The following is a 23968-nucleotide window of genomic DNA, read 5'->3' as shown; positions in this document are numbered from 1 at the left end:
GGCTGCTAAATGCATAATTTAAAATGCAGTAATTATATGGGTGGGATTCTGTTTATTTAGCCTGCAGCTCCTAAGACTCTGGGACACATTATTTTAAACTTTTCAGACTTTTTTCCAGGTTAAATTCTTCCATTTCAGATGGCTGAGGAAACTACAGTACTAGGAAAGAAGAACACCCAGAACTACAGCTGTCCTGCTAAACACACAGAAATTCCATTATGTTTCAGAGGCTCTTTTTTCTCTCTCTAGACTATCCAAGCCTCTTGTCTTTAGCTACACAAGAGCAGGGGCACAGCAGCTACCCACAAGCTCCCGACAGCAGGTGCCAAACTCCACACTGCACTGGCAATGACCAAAAAATAAAAAATTCCAATTCTAACTCTCATCAGAAAGACGGCTGCTCCACCAGCAGAAAATCTCTGGTACTGAGAAGGAATAGTGACTACTTCTTGTGCAGGACATGTGCTGGCCACTTATCTTTTGATTTTCCCAGCAGTGTGAATGCTTCAGAGGTCTCCTGTCTGAGCAGTGACTGTGTGACTTAGTAGACATGATCTGATTAGATGTAACACTTGAATTAATAAACCCATATGACTACAACCCATCAAGGATGATAATTTTTAAGTCAAATTCATATTTTATTCTATTCAAAGAGATAAAGATATCAGAAACTATAAAAGGCTATCTCTTGATAAAACACCATTTAATCAGTTTTTGTAGATGGCCTGTACAATTTTGGAAAAAGGGCTATTGGGTTATTTGAGTCAAAATGCTTTTTTTATTTTCAGATTTCTTCACATAGTTGTTAAAAGATGCTAGTGATAAGCCTACATTAAACAGTGGTTTTCTGAATTGTTTTTGGTTTTACTGTCATTTCAATAAAACATTCAATTTCTACCTGCAGTTACAAACTCAAGCTTACGAAAACCCCACTAAAATCTGGTTATTAAGCTTTCCAGTGTTGAGGATTAACAACCTTGTCTGTCAGTGATTATTAAATGACTTTACATGAATTTCAAAGTTAAAAAAGAAATTTAAGTTGATGTTCTTATCACTGAAAATACATTCAGAAAGTGAAAACTTGCCATTCCTTCCACTGATTACATGAACCAAATGTGAACGATGGGAGCCTTTGGTATTGAAAAGCCACAGAAATCCTTGCAAGAAGTCACCTGACAGAGGGTGTTCCAAACCAGGGAACTCAGCAAAGCTTGGACAACTCATAAGATGTATCATGAGGCCAAGAGGCTCAGTGGACTCTCTTCTGCTTAATAAAGATTAAACTAATTCTCCAGTTTGGAGACATTAAGAAGTCTCTCTCTTTAGTCTTACTTATTTTCATTTAATTTGCAGAAAATCACTGAAGCCCTTTCAAGTCCACTGAAAGCTCAAACAGCTCCTATAACTGTGCTAGCACTGTCCAGCAGCTTCAAAGGCTGCTCAGAGAAGGTAAAAAAAACAGATGGAGGAGGTGGATAGGAAACAACACTGCCACAAAAGACTGGGTTTTGTGTTTTAGTCTGATTGTCTGACAAATTCACAATATACTGTTTAAATATAAACAATATAATATATTAAACAAAAAAAAAATTATATAGAAGGCTGCTGCAGCTTTTGATGTACAGCTCCAGGGGCACAGGGCAGCAGGAATGGGACATGTAGCAAGAGTCACACTTTCTCATATGTATTGGTATCACTTAATTTTATACAGAATTTTGCTTCAATAAGTAATAAGTGATTCCCATGTTTGACACAGTATCATCAAGAAAAAATTCTTCCATCAGGATGATAAAAGCTCAAACATTTTGTATTTACCTCCTTTCTGTTAAGATTTTCAGATTATATTTATCAAGACAAAGGGAAACTCAGCCATCAAACCAGCTGGTTTGAAGCACAGGGTTATGTGGCTAACCTCACATGTCACTGTCCTCTCTTTCACCTCTCCTTATTATGATAACAAAAACCACAGCACAGGCAGAGATCACTTAGCACCACTGATTGAATCTCTTTTTGTAAAGGTGTAGTAGTTTCTAAATATTTGAGATGAACTATAATGAGCACTCACTTTTGCGACAACTCATGCTATTTATAAATAAATGCAGTATGAATATTTTAAAGGAAATGGGCTAAGAAGCACAACACCTCTGGCCTTTCAATTTATCCTCAGGATGCCTCTTCAGAGTATTTGCATGTCCTGAGAATCTGTATCAGTATAAGGAGTATTTCCTAGCTTGTCTGATTTCAGATAAGAAATATAAGAAATACATGTTATCAAAATAACACTACAAGTCATTAAATTTTCTCAGCAGGTTAATTGCTCTATTCACACATGGAACAGTGACAACACATTTGCCATGAGCTGTAATATACTCAACTGAAGCTTATGATGATAAGAAGGCTTTTGAATCCAAGTAGCTTTTTAAGGTATAACAACATTCATTACTTCCAAGCAGAGGGTGAGATTTGATTCTCCTAGACTGTGCTTTCATTAGAGGTAAAGGACACCACATTAAGTGAAAGTAGTGGGAAAGCCCCCCCACTCAACAAAGATGTTAATAGATAGGGAAACAGTATTTGAAAAGCATGTCAATCTATGCAGCCCATACTTTAATCTGCTGTGGAAGTACACAGATATTTAATAAACACCAAGCAAATTCACAAAACTATGGATTTTAAAAGGGATCATTTGTGATACACTAAACTGAAACCACATTTATACTGAAATGGCATTCCCTTTCTTAGGAATGTGAAATGGGTCAACTGGGAAGAGGAATAACCTAAACAATTAGGGGCAAAAACATTTAATGACTCCAGGGCCAGAATGTCAGCCTTTGTATGTCACTTTTACATAGACTTCCTCAAAACCAGAGCCTCCCAAAACCACCACCACAAAACAAACAGCAAGGCAAACAAAATCAAAGCTCTGCAGGTTCCCTGACAACCACCCTGTGTTCGTGGTCTGGGCAATGAAGCTCTTCCAGCAGTCCTTGTGCATCTCTTGTCCTCCATGGCCCTACTTGGTGTACTCATCACCCTGAGAACATAGCACTAAAGTTATATACAGCAAAATGCTATATATATATAGCAAACCTTTGTTCATAGCCTGATTGCTACACAACAGCTATTTCTGTGCAGAACTTGGATGGAGATAGATTTCACAGGAGGTTTAGGGGAGCTCAGCACCAGCCTTCCATCTGTGCTTAGTCCTTTGCTCTCAAAATCCATTGTGTTCATCTTCTCAGGGCTTGCTTCCATTCGGACTCAATTGTGACACAGAGCTATTGCTCATTAGCTATGCTGTGGTAGAATACATTTTTTGAAGTGAAAAGATTGCAGGGAAAGAGTGCCAGCTTCTGAATTCCTACACTACATCTTCCCCTTAAGGTAGGTTTCTTTGAGATATTTAACCTTATGAGAAACAATTTCATATTTCTTCTTGGGAAGGGGAGGAAAGAGAGGAAGAGAAAGTAATGGAGCTATCATATGAAAATACCCTACAATGTGATTCCTATTGCAAACCTTATGATTATTCTGCAGTACAGATTTTATATGTGTGTCTGTCTAATTCACATTATACTGGCAAGCTTCCATTGATATCCTTCAACTGATATCCTCATCTGCTCTAAGGTCATGATCAGCCACATCACCTTCCCTCTTACACCCTGGCACACATCCAAGATTAGCCCATTTTCAGTTGTAGAGGTGCAGTTCTCCTGAAACTGCATTCCTACCACTGTCATAGCAGTGTGACAGGAATCAGAGCTGGTGCATCTGTGACAGTGTGCTGAACCACCTGCTGGTGTGTCCTCAAACACACGCGTAGAAACCTTTTGGCCTTCCTGATCCCTAGCACCTTGGCACAAAGGACTAACCAGACAATGGAGATTACTGGCAAAGCAGAGGAAAAAGTGAGGCACGTTTTCCTAGAATTTCAGTGGCTTCCAGGAGCCATCTGAAAAATCACTGATAAATTATCCAAATATAGATTGACTATGCACTGAGGCACTTGACCAGATAAATTCTGTAAAAGACCTACACTTATTTACTTTACTTTGCATTCTTTAAGCAATCGCAAAGACAAGGAATAAATTAAGGAGACTCTGATGTTAGTACATTGATGAGTGATGTAATGAAATATTTCAAGACACTCTGTGTATCCTGAATAAATATTGTCTGACTTTCTAACATTTTATTTTGCTTACAGTCACCTTTTCTTTACAGAAAAGTACCACATTATGGAAGCCTTCCTGATGATGACATTAAATTATATAGTAGTATCTTGTGATTCTGAGCTCTCCTCTATCAAGGAGCACTGACATGCATTGTGAGGCTGGATGTAGAAAAAAATTACAGCTTGAAAGGTGTGACGACACATATAGTGGGAGCGAAATTCCAAGACTCAGTTACAGACTAAAATAGTTTGCATTACAGGCCAAAGAGTAGGAATGCCACACAGTTTTTGTCAAGAATACCTACATTTCTGGAAATTTATGCTCTTTGATACTCCAGCTAATTAGTTTGACATGGGGGGTGAATATGACAGGCTTTCATACAGAAAAATGGTATAGCAGGTTTTACCTAAGACAAATGGAGAAAGCTACACAATGATGGTTATTGCTAAGACCACTGAATTGTTAGAGATTATATTCTTAAGTGTAATGAATGTTTTTAAGCCTTTACAAAAACAGAGCAAAATAAAGATGTATGTGACTTTAGTAAGCAGCTGAGGATGCTACCTTTGTTTTTATTTTAACTAATGCACATTCAGATCATAGGCTAAGTAAAAGACACTGTAGGACTATGCATGAATGCCTATTACTTATGCCACTCAATACATCTTCTTTCCACCTTTCTTCCAGACCCTGAGACTGCCTTTTTTAGAACACAGCTTTATTCAAAGAGCACAGCATGACATAGCAGAGTTTGTAGTGACATGACTTTAATTCTTGGTTTTGCTACTGATTTGCTTTGAGCTTGAGTAATTTTCTCTTCATAATTTATCTAGTTTTCTTCCTATTTTTGGTCTCCTAGGTGGGCTGTGATCCCTCTATCACTGTCAAAAATCTCCTGACTGTCTTTCACTTATGTGGCTTTTTGCACAGTGGGAATCCCATCTTACTGGGAATTTGAGCTGTTAATGCAGACATGACAGAAAAAAACCCTCATTCTCCCTTTCTTCTTGTTCTAGTCAAATATAATCACAATCTTTCCAAGAGTCATGGGCAGTCATGGTCTTCAAATCCTTCTTTTCCGTACTCCAGAGTTCAGCCAAGAGAGCTGCTGTTCTCTAGGTCCTTCACAAAAGTGATTATGGCATGCAAGGAACAAGATCTGTGCTTAAGGTTTTTAGCAAGTGTTTATACTGAGTGTTCCTCTCATCCCTTGGGATTTAAGCACGTGACCCCTGGAGCATGCTGTTGAGAGGACCAGGAACAAAATCCCTTATGCCAGCACAGCAGCCCAACAAGAGGAAAGCAGCAGCTAATGAAGTGCTAGGACTCCTCCCCATGTAGAGGTGTCTTCCCTGTCCTGCTACTGTAGATAAATAGCTACACACCAGCTGCTTCACTCCTCCCTCTGCCTAGCAGTGCACATGTCAAAGGAGTGAAGTTTTGCACTAGTATGCTGAGCTGGGAACACACACACTGACACATTTTTGCTGCCCATTTTGGGTGAACACCCTAGCAAGACCTAGTGCTTGCATTAGCATAGTGCACTGCCAGTACAGAAAGTTCTGCACGAGAAATAAACCCAAAGCCAAAGCTCTTTTTATATTCAATGTTTGCTGGACTCCAGCTGGGATGGGATTAGTCAGAAAAGGCTAGATTTCAATGAGTCTTGACTTTTTTTTTTTATAAATTCCACCTTCTGATAAAGAGCCAGATGCTACTGTTTCTTAATCAGCTGGTGTTTTTCCACTGATTTTTACTGACATCAGGATTAGGCCCAGCCCAGGAATATTATATATTATCTACATTAATATAAAATGAAATATTTCTGTGTGAATTCTTGAGAATATACATAAGAATGCAAGTGAACATAACAAGATTATTTCACTTAATGTTTTAAATAACTTCATGAAAATTGCACTGGAGATTAAAGCAGTCAGAAAGTGAAACAGAATTTGTGTTTTTCTGGGGAAGCCCAAAAGGAAAGCAGGTATGCTCTGGTTGCTTATCACTCTATCCTAAAGGGTACCACTTAACAATGTACACTTAACAGATGGTTATATGGACTTAATTGTCCAGTATGAAAATATTTTAGTGCTATAAAACCAGGACTTAGCAAAACCAAACAAATACTGATGGATCCCCAGTACAGAATCAAAAGAAGCATAATAAAAATTGTTTAACTTATAAATATTTGGGAACTTGCAGTGTTGGGAAGTAGCTTTCGAACTTCTGTAATTCTAGTGTTATGGTAATCACATCTACAAACAGTCGCTGGAGGCACTGACACTGAAGATAATTAAAAAAAAACCCCAAAATCAGACTAACTGAATGGGAAATTCTGGGAAAACAAAACCTTGTACATAAAAAAAAAAAAAAAAACAACAAAAAACAAACAACAAAGCCAACACTGAAAGCCCTTAAAAATACCAGTTCACTTCAGATTTCTCTAAGCTGCAGATAGGCTCCTCAAAAGCTATATACTTATATCTTGGGCAAACTTAGAGGTTGTACAAAGTGCCAAAGTAGTTGAAGCTTTGAAAACCAAGGTCTTTTCCTTTGTTGAGGAAAGAGGCAGCAGTGTTCCAGACTCCTCTGTCCTGCCCAGCCACTGGACTGATTGGTCTGAGTTACACTGCAGGCATGACTATGGTAATATTTGTTGTTCACAGCTGCCTGCAGCAAGCTCAGCTGAGATCTTGAATTTCATTGCCTGAAAACAACCAATGCTTCTCAACCAGCAGCCACCTGGCTTACACTCAAACCCAGTAGCAGAAAAGTGTAACTTCTAGGAACCATCTGAAATTCAATATTCTGATTCATGATATTCTGTGACAGGGGCAGCATGCAGAAAAATTGTAGGAGGTCCACCATGATGACTGTCAGTAATAAAAAGCCTGTCTCAAAAGTCCACATCCATTTTTCTTTAGTTTTTTTTAAGGATGTATGCTAACCATTTTGACAGTGTACCCCATTTGTAATAATTTTTTTTGTATATCGATATTAATCCACGTGGTATCACTCTCAGAAGAAAGCCCATGGTTTTCCTATGCCTGAAATGTCTGCAGCAAGTGGGAAATACATCATGTTCAATGTGTAATAATGGTACATGAGGGTCTAAGGTCTGAAGATCACTCCCCAGTGCCTAAGCAGTAACACTTCATGCAAAGGCATGCAGTATAGCCCCTTGCGTGCCCATCTGCTAAATGCTCATTGCCATGCACTGATGACTGAATGGAAATATATCATGAAACTGAAGGGACACCTCAAGGTTATTAGGCCTAAAAGTGGACCTACCTTGACATTTTCCCCATATTGAAGGCCTTACCTTAAAGAGGGACATTCACACTGAAGCAAACTTGAAAAGAAAGAACATTTATACAAAAAGAAATTTACTTGGCCTGTAATTTCCTATGTTCCTTCTGGTGCTATTGAATGATACTGCATTTTACAGGATTTCTTCCCCACAGCGTAAAGGCAAAGTCATAATTCTGCATGGATGATGATACAATCTATCGTCACAAAAAAGTAGAGGTGTGCCAAAGAACCCCCACCAAAACAGTATCATGACTTCCCAACACTAGGTTAAAAATCCCTCATTAAAAAGTAAAAAAATCTTTGCCTGCAATCACTCATGTATGAAAATGAATCTGCAAATATAGAACTTATGTTTCAGGCTAACACATTGTAAAGTTTTCTCCAGAAACGTGGTCCCTCTTTAAGGATTCCAGCCATATTTCACAGTAAGCAGATGGTTGCTGCAGCAATTTGAACACACACCTCTCTAATTGAAGACAATTTTGGGGGCCATTCAGTGCAGCACCCACCCAGAGGCAGGTTTGCCTGTTTGCCTGTGCAAACAGCCCAGCTGACACTCCAGAGGTGCTGATTTGTATTTGCTACTTATTACCCAGCTTCCAAACACTGTGGGCATCCAGCTTCTCATTCAGTCATAGGCAGAGGATTGCCAAAATTTTGCCAGTTTTTCACTCATTCAGGGGAGGGGGAAAAGAAAATTCACAGTGCTCAGTGACTCCAGTTGAAACCCACGATAATTGGCTATGACTAAAATTTCGTATTTAGGAATGACTTTATTTCAAACCTTTGCTGCAGTGCAGAACTGAAAGAGGACACATTGCTGGCATCCTTAAGTCAAGACTTAACCAGGGAGTTCAGGTTCTCAAAGGAAACTGCATACAGACAATGTGGCTCAGACAGTGATAACTAAGGGGGGAGGGACTTCCATAATGGTTTATCATTATCTTAGAGTTACTGGAGCTGAGAAAGGTGCAATTTGAGGCTGAGAGGAAATCTGCTAACACTGAGGTCTGGTATAGCATAAGAACACTCTTCCAAGGGAAGTCCTAAACATCCAGTCAATTTAAAAGCAGGCTGATCTTTAGCACTTTTTTTTTGACATTCCTCAGTCATATTTTTTCACTGGCCCTCAACTTTGCCTGTAATTACCACAGAGGGGAAATTGAAGTGAGAAAAGATTAGATGATGCAGCCTGGACCACATAATGATTTTCTAGAAAATCTGGTGGAGGAACTTATATATCTTGCAATTCTTGGGTCTCTGGTTGTAGCTGCTAGATCAGCTCTCTACCCTAAGTCAGAACTGAAGAAGGAACATACAATGATTCAGAACACATTCTCAGTACCAATAGAAATTGAAGAGGCTGCAAAATGAAGTAAGGCATATTAGATGAACAGGCCAGCAGCAGCCGTTGCTCCGTAGTGCAAGATACAATTCTGCAATAGGCTATCCCATTCATTTTGTCTTTAATGCTCTTGAGGAAAGTGAGCTTTTAAAATGAAAAACCAAAAAATTATGAGTGCATTGAGAAAATTAAAATAATGCATTGTTCTGTGAAAGCTGCATGTTGACAGTGAATCATTGTAATATGATTTTGTTAACTTCATCTCCATAAAGCCACGCTATGAATGGATTGCCACAGGCACTGATAAAGCCATTAGTGATGAAACTTTGGCTTAATTGCTAGAAAGAAATACATATGGCAAACATCTGTTTTACCAGGCCTTGTATTACCCTCTCACTGAGAGTTCTTCAGCTTTTTCATGTTGAGGACATCTTAGACAGTGTCTCAGATTTTCCCAATACTAACATTGACAACAGGGTAGATGAAAGAGGCAGGTCTGTCTGTTGGCACGCACATTTGCAAGGGTTGACAATGAAAACTCAGTCTGAAAGGACAGGAGTGTCCATGTAGGTGTAATTCTACAGAAATCAAAAAGAAACCCCTCAGAGGGCTGGAGCACATCTCCTATGAGGAAGGGCAAAGAGAGCTGGGGCTATTATGCCTGGAGAAGTGAAGATCCCAGGGAGACCCTATATTGTGGACTTTCAATACTCAAAGAGGGCTTGAAAAAAAGAAGAGGGCCTGTTGCCATAGGACAGGGGGTAATGGTTTTAAACTGAAAGAGGGTAATTTAAACTAGTTATAATAAAGAAATTGCTTACAATGAGGACAGTGAAACACTGAACAGGTTGCTCAGATTGGTGAGAGATGCTCCATTTCTGGAAACATTCAAGGACAACCTGGACATGGCTCTGAGCACCTGATAGGGTTGATTAGGCTTGCTGCAGAGGGGTTGGACTAGATGATCTCTAAAGGTCCTTTACAATCCACACTATTCTATTAAATTGATGCTTACTGACTTCAGCCAAATGAGTAACAAATTTTAGGCAGTGATTTTCCTTCGTCACTGGCAAGAGGTACTGTGATACTGCAACTCTTTTTGCCACTTGTGCACTTGTTTCTGGGCTTTTTTCTGGCTGATTTTGCTGACATGTAAGCAGGCCACAGGTTTACTCTGGAGAACTTTCAGCAGGCCAGCTGTGCTCTGAGAAATGGCACAAAGAATTTATTGCACGGAACTGTAACAATACAAAATTAATCAATACATTAAAGCAGAAGCAGTAATCTGTTTCAATTACTGTTTTTAATGCATAGTTTGTATTTGGTATGGAGAGACAGAACCATCCCATCACGCCACAAAGCAGGATCTACCTCACTTACCACCACATCCATAACTTATGTAAGAAATTGATCTACTGCACCATTGTTTTAATTTTTAAGATGGCAAATGCAGTTTGAAAGTGGAAATAAGCAACTCAACCAAGCCAGGAATAGAGCCATGGAAACAAAGAAAGCTGGGGAGCAGAGAATCACTGAATGCTATCAAGGTCTTTGTGGTTCTTGAGCAATAAATTATGTTGCAAACCATGGCCTGGCCTTATGGCTACTGATCATGGAAATTTCATATTCCAAAAGGAATAAAATTCTAGGAAGAATACATAAAAAAAAAAAAAAATCGCAACAGAGGATTAAAATGCCTCAAAGGATTTCTGTCTCACAACAGTTGCTCTGGAGAAAGGGTATCTGTCTAAAATGGTACTTATTGCATGTGCAGTTACATTTTCACAACTTCATTCAGGGATGAATAATACTATTCAGAAATGTTCAAGACATGCTGTGAAACTGTAAGAATTAGGATTTAAAAACAGTAAAAATGATCTTAAAAGACACTGCAAAGTCACTGGAGTTTAGATGTAACCAGCATCTGCTGTCTAGCTGCTCAACAGTTTGCTTGATTTCTAATGTACATTCTCCAGAGCTATGATTTTTTGTACACTAGCTTAACATTTAGAATAGCTCTACATGGAACTATATTTGTTTATTTGTATACACACACATATGTACAATAATTTTACTGCTGAAAAGCCTCATGATCCTAGATTTATGAGAGGAAGAGTTGGCAGATAACATGCATCACAGGATTGAGTCTCAGCGCATTTTAACCCCTCTGTATTCTCTATTCCAAGTCATTAACTGCAGAAGCAAACATCCTTCCCAGCAGGTTTCAGAACCACCAAATCTGCTTCCACTGTCTCTACCCAGGACAGCCTAGGGTGGCACTTCTGTCACTGTTTAGCAATCTAAACCTCAGCTATTTGTATGAGTTCTCTGTTCAGGGCACTCATGCAAGATTTCAAAAAAACATAGGCAGGTTTTCAAAATCCTTTTGGTAATTTCCACTCTAATGCTGGACGCAGGAAGAAAATTCAGCTTCCAAAGCATCATTAGAATACTCAAATAATGTACAAACTAGAAAGACATTAATGGTATATTACTGGTATAATAAGGAACATAATTACATCCATCCACTGTGTGAATGAGATTTAAAAAAAACAAACAAACAACAAAAACCTTTAAAAGTTTGATGCAGTTGTTTTTTTTTTCCCAAGCTCAGTTGAAAAACTCAGACTTAAGGCTGGCAGAGCTGAAGTGACACACCTGAACCATGGAGAAGCACAGCCTGACAATACCATGTAATATAGCTCCTCAGAAAATGTATTATGGCAGAGAAATGTTGGAAGGTAAGAGAAAAGCAAATCAGCTGTGCTAATCAGGGAACTCGTGTGTTTTGAGAAGAGTGAGGCAGAACAGAAGCAAGAATTTTTCCACAATACCACCTCCATGACCTCCCTTGGCAGATTATTCCACTGTCTGATGGGACCTCAGTGTTTGGCCATTTTCCCTAATGACTTTACTGTTTTAGTTTCACCACTTTACATTGCCTGTAGCTCATTTGAACACATCGTATTGTTTTATTTTGAAAGTGTTTATGATATAATCATAAATATTCCCCCCTTAGTCATCTTACTGGTTGGTCAGAAAATAGAAGACTACCTGTGTAAGTATATGCATTCTTGTATGTGCATGCAAAACTCAATTTCAATTTCAGACAGCTACATATGCATGGTACACTTTTTTCCTCAACACATATTTACACTCACACATCACATGCAAGAATGTCTATTTTCTGACGAGTAATCTGGCCTCTCTTTTCATAGATCTTTTCACAGAACTAGGCCCTCCTCAACACAAGATTAAAATATTTTTTTAATCCTCTCTTAATATTACAAATCGCTTTTAAATAATCAAGAGTCCTTTATTAATAGTAAAAGATGTTAAAAACCATAAAACATTCCAAACACAGGCATTAGTTATGGTTTTTTCATAGTTATTCCACTGCTATGGAACAGTTACATTTGTTACAGTTACAGTTACAATCTGAATCAATGAATTTCAATGCTACACCCACAACTGAATTTAGAGAAGAACTCTCTGTGAAGATTTTAAAATAGATCATATTTCATTAGTGTTCACCTTCTTTCCTCTTCTCACAATTTTTCAAAGTGAGTGCAATCCAGACTAGCTTGGCAAGTACACAAAACTACCTTTATAGCACTTGAAATTTACTGCTCTCAATTTCTTTGCCATTTCTGAAGTTGAATAATTAATAATTATATTTCATTTGTGTGATCTTTCTCTCCAGCCCAGATCTATATCACATCTAACTTTCCACGTAATACATCATTCAGTTTTAAGAGGACAAAGAAAAATTTCAAGTATGACCTTGCACAAAGATTGCTATACAACAATAAAATCCAAACAACTGTAAAATTTATACAACTTGGCACAAAATAGCTGATGGATCATAAACACGGGTCATAAATATATAAGGTATGCTCAAAGTTATCAGTAAAAGCTGATAGAACCCAGTCACTGGGGAAGATAGCTCAGAGAGTGCAGACTGAGAACATGAAAATAATAAGAGATGCCTGTTACATAGAGTACATATTATCTGAATTCACCACTATAAAAAAAAAAGAGTTCAGAAAAAAATCCAAGCATACAGAGCTACTAGACTGCAGGAATCAAATCTGGTATAAAGAAAGTTGGTAGACAGAATATAGAAAGAATTAGTATGAAATCCAACATTAGAGAAGTAGCCTGAAGAAAAATGATCAGAAGTGTAAATAGGAATGTATAAAATCACCCTAACAATTATTAAGGAGCAAAGAACTGTCCTAAAATTATACAAATTTCAGACTACTCTGAAATAATCTGCAATCACTACTGAAACAGAACAATTCAATTAAAATACCATGAAGTAAGTAGAAAAGAGGAAAAGGAACAAAACATCAGGAATTAACAAAATAGGATTGGCTTTACAATATAATAACAATGAAATAATTACCAGAAAGAGAAAGAAAGCCCACTGAGAAAGCAGAAGGCATTTATATCAGCAATGAATCAAATCACCTGATATTGAAATATCTCCTGACTTTTAAGGACTGCCACAGTGGGAGTAGTTACAAAAATAATAAAAGCCTCATAAAAATACCTATTGTCAAAGGGACTGTGCATCTTGATCATGAAAGGAAAACAGCCAATAAACAGACTAGATGAAAGGAAACTGGAAATTAGATGCAGGCATAAAGTGAAAATAATTCTGCAATAGTTCATCATGACTTAAAAACAAAATTCTGATGAATATTGAGCAAAGCAACAAAAATTATGGTGAGATGAGAGGCCAAATTCTTGTGAAAACAAGAAAAGAGCTACACAAAAGCAACTCAGCTCAACACAGACTTTGCCCAAGTGCAGATATCTGAGAGCTGTGGAACCTGACTGGAAAACAGCCACAGTACTAAATAGGCTTCAGATAGGTACTAAAGGAGTTAGTTTTGGGGTTTACACTTCCTGCAGCAGAGCAGAGGCTTGTATATCAGCTCAGGCAGCAGCTGCAAGCCTGCCACACCTCCAGAGAGGAGCTGGGCAGCAGGGTGAGGGCTGGCTGCACCCTCAGGAGTGGGGCTGGCTCAGGCCAGCTCTCCCTGCATGTAGGGCACTGTAAGGTTTCCATCCTCCAATACATTGGGAAAACCTTCCTCATGTGACAACACTGTACCTTACTATTACTCCTAGAAAAGGGCTCATAAGGGCTTTCACTCATGGTTGTCAATCCCTTTGGGCCTTTTCTGCACAGCTACAGAGAGAGATTTCCCCAAGAGTGGGCCCAGAGGAGCTGCCTCAGGCTCCTGCTCTGGACGATCAGTTCTGCTTTCCCCATCTACACAAGGAACTTGGGGAAAGGCATCTCATTGGACTCAAGTAAAGGCATTATATGTAACATAAAGCAATTCTTCAAAAACAGAAGGGACTTTTTCACCTCTGAATTTAATTCAGGATTTGGACTTGATTCCCAAGGTTTTTATTTTGCTCATTTGTTTTGCTTTTTGGGTGTTTTAATACCTTTGTAAACTATCTAAAGAAAGAAACAAACAAGAACTTTGACCATATTCACAGGCAAATCAAGCATTGTAATTAGGAACTTGTGAAATCAAAAGATGCAAATCACTCTCAGAGGATTTATCACAAAGCTAGCCTCTTGCAGTGTGTAAGCACAGAATAACCACATGCATTGTGACATTTGGTTAATTGTGTTTTCATCCAGAGAAACACCAGAATAAAATATTTTTGCATGTCTTTCATACTTTCTGCAGGTAGGGCTGTTTTTTACAGATTTTTGTTACTTTAAAATAGAAATACTTGGTTACTATCCAGGAAAATGTTAATATATAAATGTATCTAATAATAATGTGTGTTTCTTCCCGCCAAGAAGCTGTTTTTTCAAGTTTCTTCACTTAAAATGTTATTCCTTATAAATTCTTGTCTGTGTTTTACTACAAAATCCAGTGGCCATCAGCAATGCAGAACTGTAAAGAGTTCACACAGAAAGTATAGAGAGTATACGTCAACTGAAAACATCTTTTCTGGCTATGGCATCTTTGAGAACACAGAATGTGATTAAAAATGTTTTTTGAACTCTCTTATGGTTTATGTGGATGAACATGAACATTTTTCTGTGCATTACATTTATTCCTGACACTTACCTTCACAGAAACAATGACAAAGTAATCTTCTCAGTGCCATTTTTATGTTACTGTTTCAGCCCTCAAAACACTGCATTGGGTAATCTCATTTCTCAGAAAAGCCAACAAATAGAACTGCCAAACCAAGTTTTCTCTGAATGTTATACAAACTGTTACTTACAATGCGAGGTTTGAAGGGTGGTTTGATTTTCCTTTGTTCTAGAAGAACCCAGTCAATTTCCTTGAAAAATGGATGCTGCTTGATCGCATCTTCCCCGTTTTGTGACGCCACACAGCCAAGTCGCTTGTTGGGATTCTTTGTCATGAACTACAGGGTGGATAGGGAAAGGAGGGAAATGTTAAAATATGAATGGCAATACCTGGAAATCATTTGCTGCTCAATTACACACTGTAATTCTTAAATTCTTAATTTTTTAGAGACAGTCCCCTTTCAGAAGGTCATTTATTCTGGCACTCCATATTTCAGAGGTTTTGGGCAAACCATAAGATTCAGAGACTCCAAACTGTAAATTTACTGCAAGAAACCCTTTCAGTTTATTGTTGAGACCTCTTAATTTCATCTGACTGGGAGTGTTAAAGGACTAGATACTCGTTCAGCTTATCTACTTTCAGCTTTAGCCAAAAACACTAAAGGAAAGAAAGATGATCTTAAATCCTCCAGAGACAGAGAGAGTGATCAGTACCTGCAGAAAGCTTCCCATGAGAATGGGAAATTATGTCATGTCCTCCATGACATAACTTGCACATTATCTTTCATTTTTAGTACACGATTAGTGTCAGTGACTGAAACTAACTGGTCTCCTCCAGTGTGGTAATTTATAAACTTCTTACATTTAAACTGTTACTATTCCTGTCAGAAAAAAGCTGTACAAGTGGTGTAAGACATTGATATCAACTGATGGAAGCTCATAATACTTTACCTGATTTTTCTCTATTATTTTTCCTTCTTTTATTAGCAATTGCTCTACTAATTTCCTAATTTGTGCGGACACAGAATCCTTGCAATTCAAGTAGCAATGAATGCTGTTCTTATAATCACAAACACATAATAGAATTAGCTCAATAGCTTTGCTATAACTTTATATTCAGCTATTATATAACATCTTTAAATTTAGAAAAACTGGACAAAGTAAACAAAATGTAATAATTGTTCAGTGGCTTTTCAACCTATGTATCACATTATACTATACTTCTGTAGGATAAAAAAGCAAATGCAGAATAAAATAAACTATTGTAGAGCATGCCCTTGCTTTAGTACTCTAGGTATTAGGCAAGTAGCTACTTAAGCCCCTAGATTGGTTTTAGATATCTAGATCAACCATTCAGAGGAGAGTACCCTTGCTGTCATTTTAAAAGTATAGCATAGATCAGCAAGGCAATTCTGTCTGTGGTCTCTGACATACACGCACCGTTCTGAAGATGATCCTTCTCTTTGGTCTTGAGTTCAACTGCTCTGCAAGTTCTTTTGCAAGTAGGCAAGTCATATCTAAACTACAGGAATCTTTTCTATGAGCAGGAGAAATTAAGTTTTTGAAAGGATTACTGTGCTTTGGTGAGGTCTCTTGAAAAACCACAAAATGCATTCCTACTTTCCTCTGCTTTATTTCATCTCCAGGACTGGAGCAAGCAGGCCAGGAACTAGCAGCCACATGTATTGCAGAAACAGAACATGGAAACTACAGGATGTGCTTTTTGTACCATATAATCCAGGTATCAAAGAAGTAAAATATGATCCTAGTATCTACCATGCTTTATCTTTGTTTTAAACTGGAGACAGGGAAAGCATCTGGACATGTAACTTTTTAAGAAGCCCAGGACATGACGGTATGAATAGACTGTCCAGTTTAGTGCTGTACTTCACAAACTTCATGAAACTGTGAAATGGATGATGAAAGAGAATGTATTTTAAGAATGAATACTTAAACAAAAATATCACATGCATGTATGAAGAAAAAACATCAAACTTCTAAAGCAGACATTTAATTGCATTAATTTAATCCCTTTCTATTTCTGAAGCAAAAGCTGACATTTATTCCCTGTTTATCACCAGCATCAACACTGATGCAACTGTCAGGACAGACACAGCTGTTAACTGCACTCTGCTGAAGAGATGGTTGCAAATGGAGCTGACAGCCATAGCCATAAACCTTTCTATGGCTAAGGCAGAAACCTCCTTTTCTGAAAGAAGAAGCCTTTTAGGATCAGCATTCCTACCGACTTAAGTGATAACAGGACAAAATGCTGCTTAGGGCTTGAATCAAGGATGATTAGGCTCCCCAAATTTTGCTTCTTGAAATAAATCACACAACTTAAAAACAGAGTTCTGCTTCTGTAGCCAGAGACTGCATCCCAGGACACAGGGAACACACACTGTAGAGACAACATCTCTCCATTGCTTGGGAAGAAGCAGAGAGCAAATTTCAATAAAGAATTGTTTTCCTTATTACACAGGAAAGAATTAAAATAGCAATTCCTGTCAATTCACCAAAACAGGACTAATAAGATGTGTGGATTTTCATGAGATAAGCAACACACTGCCTTGTAATACTGAGCTTTAATATCATCCTCAGTGTTTTGATGGAAATAACAGGAAAACTGTTTATTAAGAAAATAGGACAACATCGCCACTTAATACAAGAGAATGTCTTCTTATTAAACTTTCCTTATGTAGTGTTTGAAGGACTGTAAGAAAAAAAAACAGTTTCAAAAGAATGAAACTCATGTCTCAAAGCACAATGTGAGGAAATGAAGTGCTCCAAAATTAATCCCTTGCTACCATTCAGCAGTAAAATACATAGACGCCTCTTTCTTTCCTCTGTTTTTCCTGTTCTTCATATGGACAAGTATCAGATGAAGAACACAAGTTTCAAGCAAGTTTCATACCATACATTCGTAGGCAGCAGGTTGCTAATCCTAAGGAAATGTGTTTATTTATGGTATAAATTGCCACAGCTCCATTAAATTGTATCAATTTATGCCTGAAAGGCTATGACAGCAGCAAGGTACAAATCACCACTCCTACTATCAAAATGAAGAAAATTCTGTAAAAAAGTCAGCTTTAAAAGAAAATCTCCTGGACTCCAATGAAAATCAGATGTAGGTATGAAAACTGACAAAAACCCTTCCTTTACAATGTGCCAAAATAACCTCTGAGCTGTGGATATAAGCCTGAACTCTGCAGCTCAAGTCTATATATTTTAATTGCTGAAGTAAAATAATCAAACGGTCTGGAAACAGAAATGGATGCATGAAAGTATAATGTGAGCTAATAAAAAGTAGTCAGAAAGCTATCTGGGGGAAAAGGGAGAATAAGTATTAATAAATTACTGCCAGCAGTAAAAAAACCTTCATCTTCTCACTACAGTGAATGTAGCAAAGGAGATACTTCAAACACTTCTGAGAGGTTAACTTCGACTTCTGTTTTGAATCATTGCTAGAGCATCTCTCTTGCTCAGTAGAAGGAGCCTGAAGACATTTTCATCAAAAGGTCAAGATGAGAATTTCTGCAGAATGTGCTGTCAACTGGTGTTAAAATCTCAATTTATGTTTTATACACATTTTCAAAATAAGCCTGTATGAAGATCTCTGCAGGATTTTACATTATCAGCTGCCTTCTTAATTGAAAGTCTCCCTTACTCCAGATGCTGAAAGAAAAATATATAGAAAGGCAGAGCTTTCCCAGTTTCAAAGACAATGGAAAAATGGAATAAATAAAAACCAAGTTATTTTCTTAGGCCAAAAATCCTTCTCGGGTTTTTTGCCAACTCTGGGGATTGACAAACTGCTTCTGTATTGTTTTGCTTTCAATTTTGGGATGATACTAGCAGAGAAAAAAGAATTTATGTCAGTGTCATTCATAGTAATGAATTACTTTATAAACTTGACTTTATAAAGGTAGTCTAAAAACCAAATTTGCTCTGTGGTACATATTGGCTGATTTTAAAAATTGTGGCATTTGATGACACAATTTACTGTCAAGTCATCACTCATACTGAAAAATCCCAATGAGAACAGAAACAATCACACTAAAGTAAGACTGCTTATCATGTGAACTATAAAATAGAACATGCAGCTGTAAATAAAGGGCTTTAAACTCATCTTGATGACAGGGGAAAAACAGCAAAGGTACAGGAAATTTTGTAAGCGGGTAAAATAAAAAACATTGTTTCTTTAATTATGTAGTGCTTCCCCACTCTAGTGATGGGAGTACATGGCATATAAAATGTCAAAGTGATAGCACAGTTCTAGCTGGTTGGGTTTTCCCTGAAACATGAATCTGCAGTACACAGATTTATACAGTGTAGAACTGCGTGGAATACAAACATTCTGTTCCTTTCCCACAAGCAGTGTAATTTATCCAAGGCCCCATTATCCTAACAGTGGCACTTTGAACTGTGCTTGAACTCCCAGTGGTGACAGCTCTCAACAACTTTCAGCAAATTCAATTTTAATCAAGCAAAAAACCCAACAAATCAACCCCCAAAAAACCCATGAGGAGGAGGAGGAGGAAGGCAAGTAATGGAAGACTCACTGCTTTTAAAATGCTGACAGCCTCTTTACTGAGCCAGACTGGATACAACACATCATCATGAAGGATGGATTCAAAGAGATCATCTTCATTGTCAGCTTCAAAGGGGGGTTGTCCAGCCATCATTTCATACATGAGAACACCCAGAGCCCACCAGTCCACGGATGGACCGTATTCCAGCTCCTGGAGGATCTAGCACAGAAAAAGAGATTGGATTGAAGAGACAAGTGAGACAACTGTCTCAGCTGCACATCTGCTGTTCCAACATGATATAGCCCTTCTATGCCCCAGTGCCTAAGCAGGACTGGATCACACACTGATTTCAGTAACAGCAGGCAGGGTTTCTTAGCCATGCAATTTGCACTAGCACAGCTAAGTGTCAATGAGATGTTGTTCTCAGCAGTACTGAGAGTTTATCAGTCCCCTGAGTAAATGACTATGCTTGTGAGCAAAAGAGCTGCATATCCTCCCAAGCTGTTTAAAGCAGGTCACACTATAGGGGAAAAAAGATCACATATACAAAACAGACTGGTGGAAAATGTGAAACATTTCCTTGTCTCTATCTTGAACAAAACAAACTGAACCAGCTTCTAATGCTGCACAGAGATCATCTGAGAGATTTATTCTTGTCCTTTAGGTAGGACTGAAGGAAGCCAAAAGCATTTTTGTTCAAGTTCCTTTTACAGCATTGTACAATCCATGGCTGCAGAATTCACTTTAATTGCACTTGCTTTCAGGAAAAACTGGCTACAACTTCTCTTGTGGCACAAGTTCAACCTTGTAGCAAATACCTTTAGTGGCAAGTAATAGTTTAGCACGATGGAGTTTTATAGTAGCACTTGGTGTTACAGAACTACTGTTGTACCAGGAACAAGTTTGATTCTTGTCCCCTTTTCACTGGAAAGAAGCTTGCAGTTTGGCTGCATTGGTTCAGCGTGACAGGGAACCAGGGAAGGGGAGTGGGCGCCTGCTTAAGGTGAAGCTGGCTGCCTTAAAATGCCTTGGAATGGCAATAAATCCACCAACTCCTTACACAGCACTGCACAGTGCAGTGAGAAATCCCATAGTGAACTGCTTGGGCTTAGTGCTGTAGTTGGGAATCAAGACCACTATAAAACCAAATTCAGTCTTAACACAAGAACAGAAATGAGTTTAACATTTGGATACACAGGTCTGGATCCCATCCACATTCCTCATTGAAAGAAAATGATATTTTATAGCCATCAAATACAGAAAATTAGATGTATACTTTTCATGTCTTCTGGGAACTCTTTGGAAATCAGATACTACTAAATAAAAGGAAATTAGGACATATCACTACAATGCAAGAGAAACAGAAGCAGGAGATAGCTTCTGCAATTAACATGACAAATTGGAAGCCTCAGTAAAAGTTCCTGTATTCTTATTATTGCTTTATTTTCAGTAATAATTTTCAGAGAATTTGTCAAAGGATTCAATTAGTATAGAAATCAGAAAAAAATCCTACATAGCCCCAGCTACCACACTGGTATTTGTTTTCTTTAAATGCTAGAATACTTTTCAGACTCCATAAGACACACATTTATGTAATGACAGTTTCAAGATGATTCACACCTTATCAGTTGTGCTACTGAAGTTGGACAGCCCTGAACACTAACAGAATGGATTTATGATTTATTGACTCTAAGGAATAATAAATAACATTTTTCCTCACTGCAAATTTATGTTTGATGAAAGACAAATCAACAACACCTTTCCATTAAACCTGCACACTGAATATTCAAGTGGAAAGATGCACAGGTTACTAACTCAACTGAGCAAAGTCTGCCTTGCAGAATAACTGTTCAGTATTGGTTCATTTTAGGCACTTTGAAATTCACCTCATAATATTAAAATCTAGGATATGTCAAAGCCACACTACTCTAAGGTATTTATTTTATCCAATGACCACCTTGAAATGTTGCCAACTAATATGCAGGATCATATCTAGTTTCCATCTTTCTGTGCAAGTCTGTAAAGTAGCACAAGCGTAGTATCTTTCACAGATATTTTAAATAAAGGGAAAAGAATTATATTCCCTCAAAGGCTGTAGTCAAAACGGCATCAAACATATGGCTTCTTCTGTAAGAACATGTTCTTTTAAACCTCACTAAAAATAAAAACATTTTTATAACTACTTAAGATTACTAAGATTGCAATAGTCAGTTGAATCTAGCACCTTAAAGGCTGCTAAAAATCATCATAATGATGTTGATTCAGAAATGAGCAATTTGAGAAGAATAACTTTAATTTCAAGAAACAAATAGTAGAAAAAACACTCCTATCATCAAGGAATAGTGCTTGTAGGCAGTAGAGTAACCATTTTCTGCAAGACTACCTAAGCACAAGTGCAGCAGAGTCTAGTCTGCATCTTAAATGTTTTCATCTACATGTAAAGAGTGTATAAAATGACGCATGTAACAGTCTGATAAATAAGAATATTTGTACACTTAGTGCACTGCAAAAAACTACCTCTGGAGCTATATAGTCAGGTGTGCCACAAAATGTCGTGGTGGTCACTCCATTCAGAATCCCTTCTTTGCACATCCCAAAGTCAGCCAGTTTACAGTGGCCTTCTGCATCCAGAAGAATATTGTCCAGTTTCAGGTCCCTGAAATACAAAGGTCTCAAATTAAATCAACTTTCAAATTTTGATCATGTGCTCTTGTATTTCATAATAAACTATAGAATTTGACAAATAAATGGTTTCCCAAACACCACTGAGAAACTGTCCTTCACTGCCTGTGCATGAAAAGTTGGTAGCAGTCATGAAATAAATCTAGTTAAAGGCAATAAAATAAAGAAGCAGGCAATTACAAGCATTTTGTAAGACTAAGCTTTTACTCTCTTTAGCTGCATGAAAGCACAGCTTTTATGTATTCAAGGCAGCTCAGAAAAGTTTGGGAAAGATTTCAGTTTCTTGTTTCCTACAGATCTATCATTCTGTCAATGCAAAATAGGTCAATGAAGCCAATCTCTATTTTTCCCATTAGCACTAAACAAGGAGTACCAATTTATCCATACTCTAGCAGTTGGGTTCAGTGAATAGGTATTTTCAAACTTGGATTACTTTGAATTTCATTCTTAATGTATAGTAGCAATTCAAAGATTGCAATGAGATGGATGAAAAACTACATTCCCATCTTTGGGAGCACCGTTTTCTGTAGCTTAAGGCTGCTCAAAAATAATTCCACAGGAATATTTTGCATTCATTGTTAAACAACATATCTTAGCAGCTATTTCTGATCATACAAACGTCTTTGTGTCAAAACCACACAATTGTCTGCTTATAAAATTGGGTTAGGTCAAAAAAAGGCTGGAAAAAGGATATCCACCTTTCCTGTCTTGCCCTCTGCATATTTTCTAAATATACCATTGATGGTTAATATATGTTCCAACACAATTAATGCTAGGTACCATTCAACTTACCTGCCACTTGCCTTAGACTTAATAACAAAAGGATCTGGAAAGTCAGTGCATAAAAGAACCCTTACCTGCATGAACTGGCCCCCCCAAGTAAAACCTCCTCATCATGTAGATATAACATATATAATAACATAAACATAAAACAAAGGCAAATAAATCCCACTTATATTGCATGTGTATCAAAACAACATTTGCTTTTTATATTTCTGTCTAGGCTTTTAGGTATCTCTGATATGTATTAAAGATATATAGTATATTTGGATATAATATATATATATATATATATATATATATATATATATATATATAAATAATATATCTATATTGTAATGTATGAATGATTGCATAGAGAGGTGAGAATCAAAAGCAGAGCACACGTCTTTAGGTGACTTTGTCGACACTTCCTGATCAGAATTCTTTTTCCTGGAATAATTACACAAATTTCCTTAGGTTGAATTGATGAAAAAAAAAATAGTGTGTGTGTAGGCAAGTTCTAAATCAGAGAAGAAGAATAAAATCCCATGCCAGCCTCTGTAAATTAATTTCACCTGAAAAGCCTATGAAAAGCCAAGGGTTTTTTAAAAAAAAAATCTTTATGCCAACAAATTTGACCTGAGTGAGGGATGAGAAGTCTTCACCTTACTCAGAGAATTTCTTCCAGAGAAATGTCTCTTTGTCAGATCCCAGCCTTCAGAACCACAGACACCAAACATTTATGCACATTAATTGATTAAACAGCCCTTCCAAGGCTGCAGCATGTTAAGAGTTTTTGTAGACATGTCCAAACCTACAGTATGCTGAGATTTCCCCAGAAGTGGTCTTTTCTGCTTCTCACACCAATTTCAGTAGGTGGATTTTAGTGTGGGTTTTTTTTTTTTTTCTTTTGACATTTGTTAAACATTTTTTAACATGTTGGCCCATATATTCCTCAAGCAGGTACACAGGCCAACATGAAAATCAGCTGTTCCTGGGCCACAGTGGACTTGCTACTCAAGGTCTGCAGAATCATTGCACATCTGCAATGATGCATCCACAAAGCAGATTCTGGGAAGCACTG

At 37.6% G+C, this 23968-nt stretch overlaps 1 protein-coding gene across 1 annotated transcript in view; it reads right to left on the bottom strand.

The window, feature by feature from the left end:
- The window catches only part of PRKCE (protein kinase C epsilon), a 287171-nt gene that overhangs the window by 6075 nt on the left and 257128 nt on the right, over positions 1-23968 (bottom strand). The window contains exons 12-14 of the mRNA XM_059467747.1: positions 21958-22096; positions 19471-19659; positions 15100-15246 (exon numbers count right to left, since the gene is read on the bottom strand). Coding sequence (XP_059323730.1) covers positions 15100-15246; positions 19471-19659; positions 21958-22096 — 475 coding nt within the window. The remainder of the gene's footprint in view (positions 1-15099; positions 15247-19470; positions 19660-21957; positions 22097-23968) is intronic.

This window comes from Ammospiza nelsoni, chromosome 3 (assembly GCF_027579445.1).
Source record: "Ammospiza nelsoni isolate bAmmNel1 chromosome 3, bAmmNel1.pri, whole genome shotgun sequence".
NCBI lineage: Eukaryota > Metazoa > Chordata > Aves > Passeriformes > Passerellidae > Ammospiza > Ammospiza nelsoni.
Note: the sequence above shows the minus strand (reverse complement) of the source record. Positions and strands in the feature narration are given on the sequence as shown.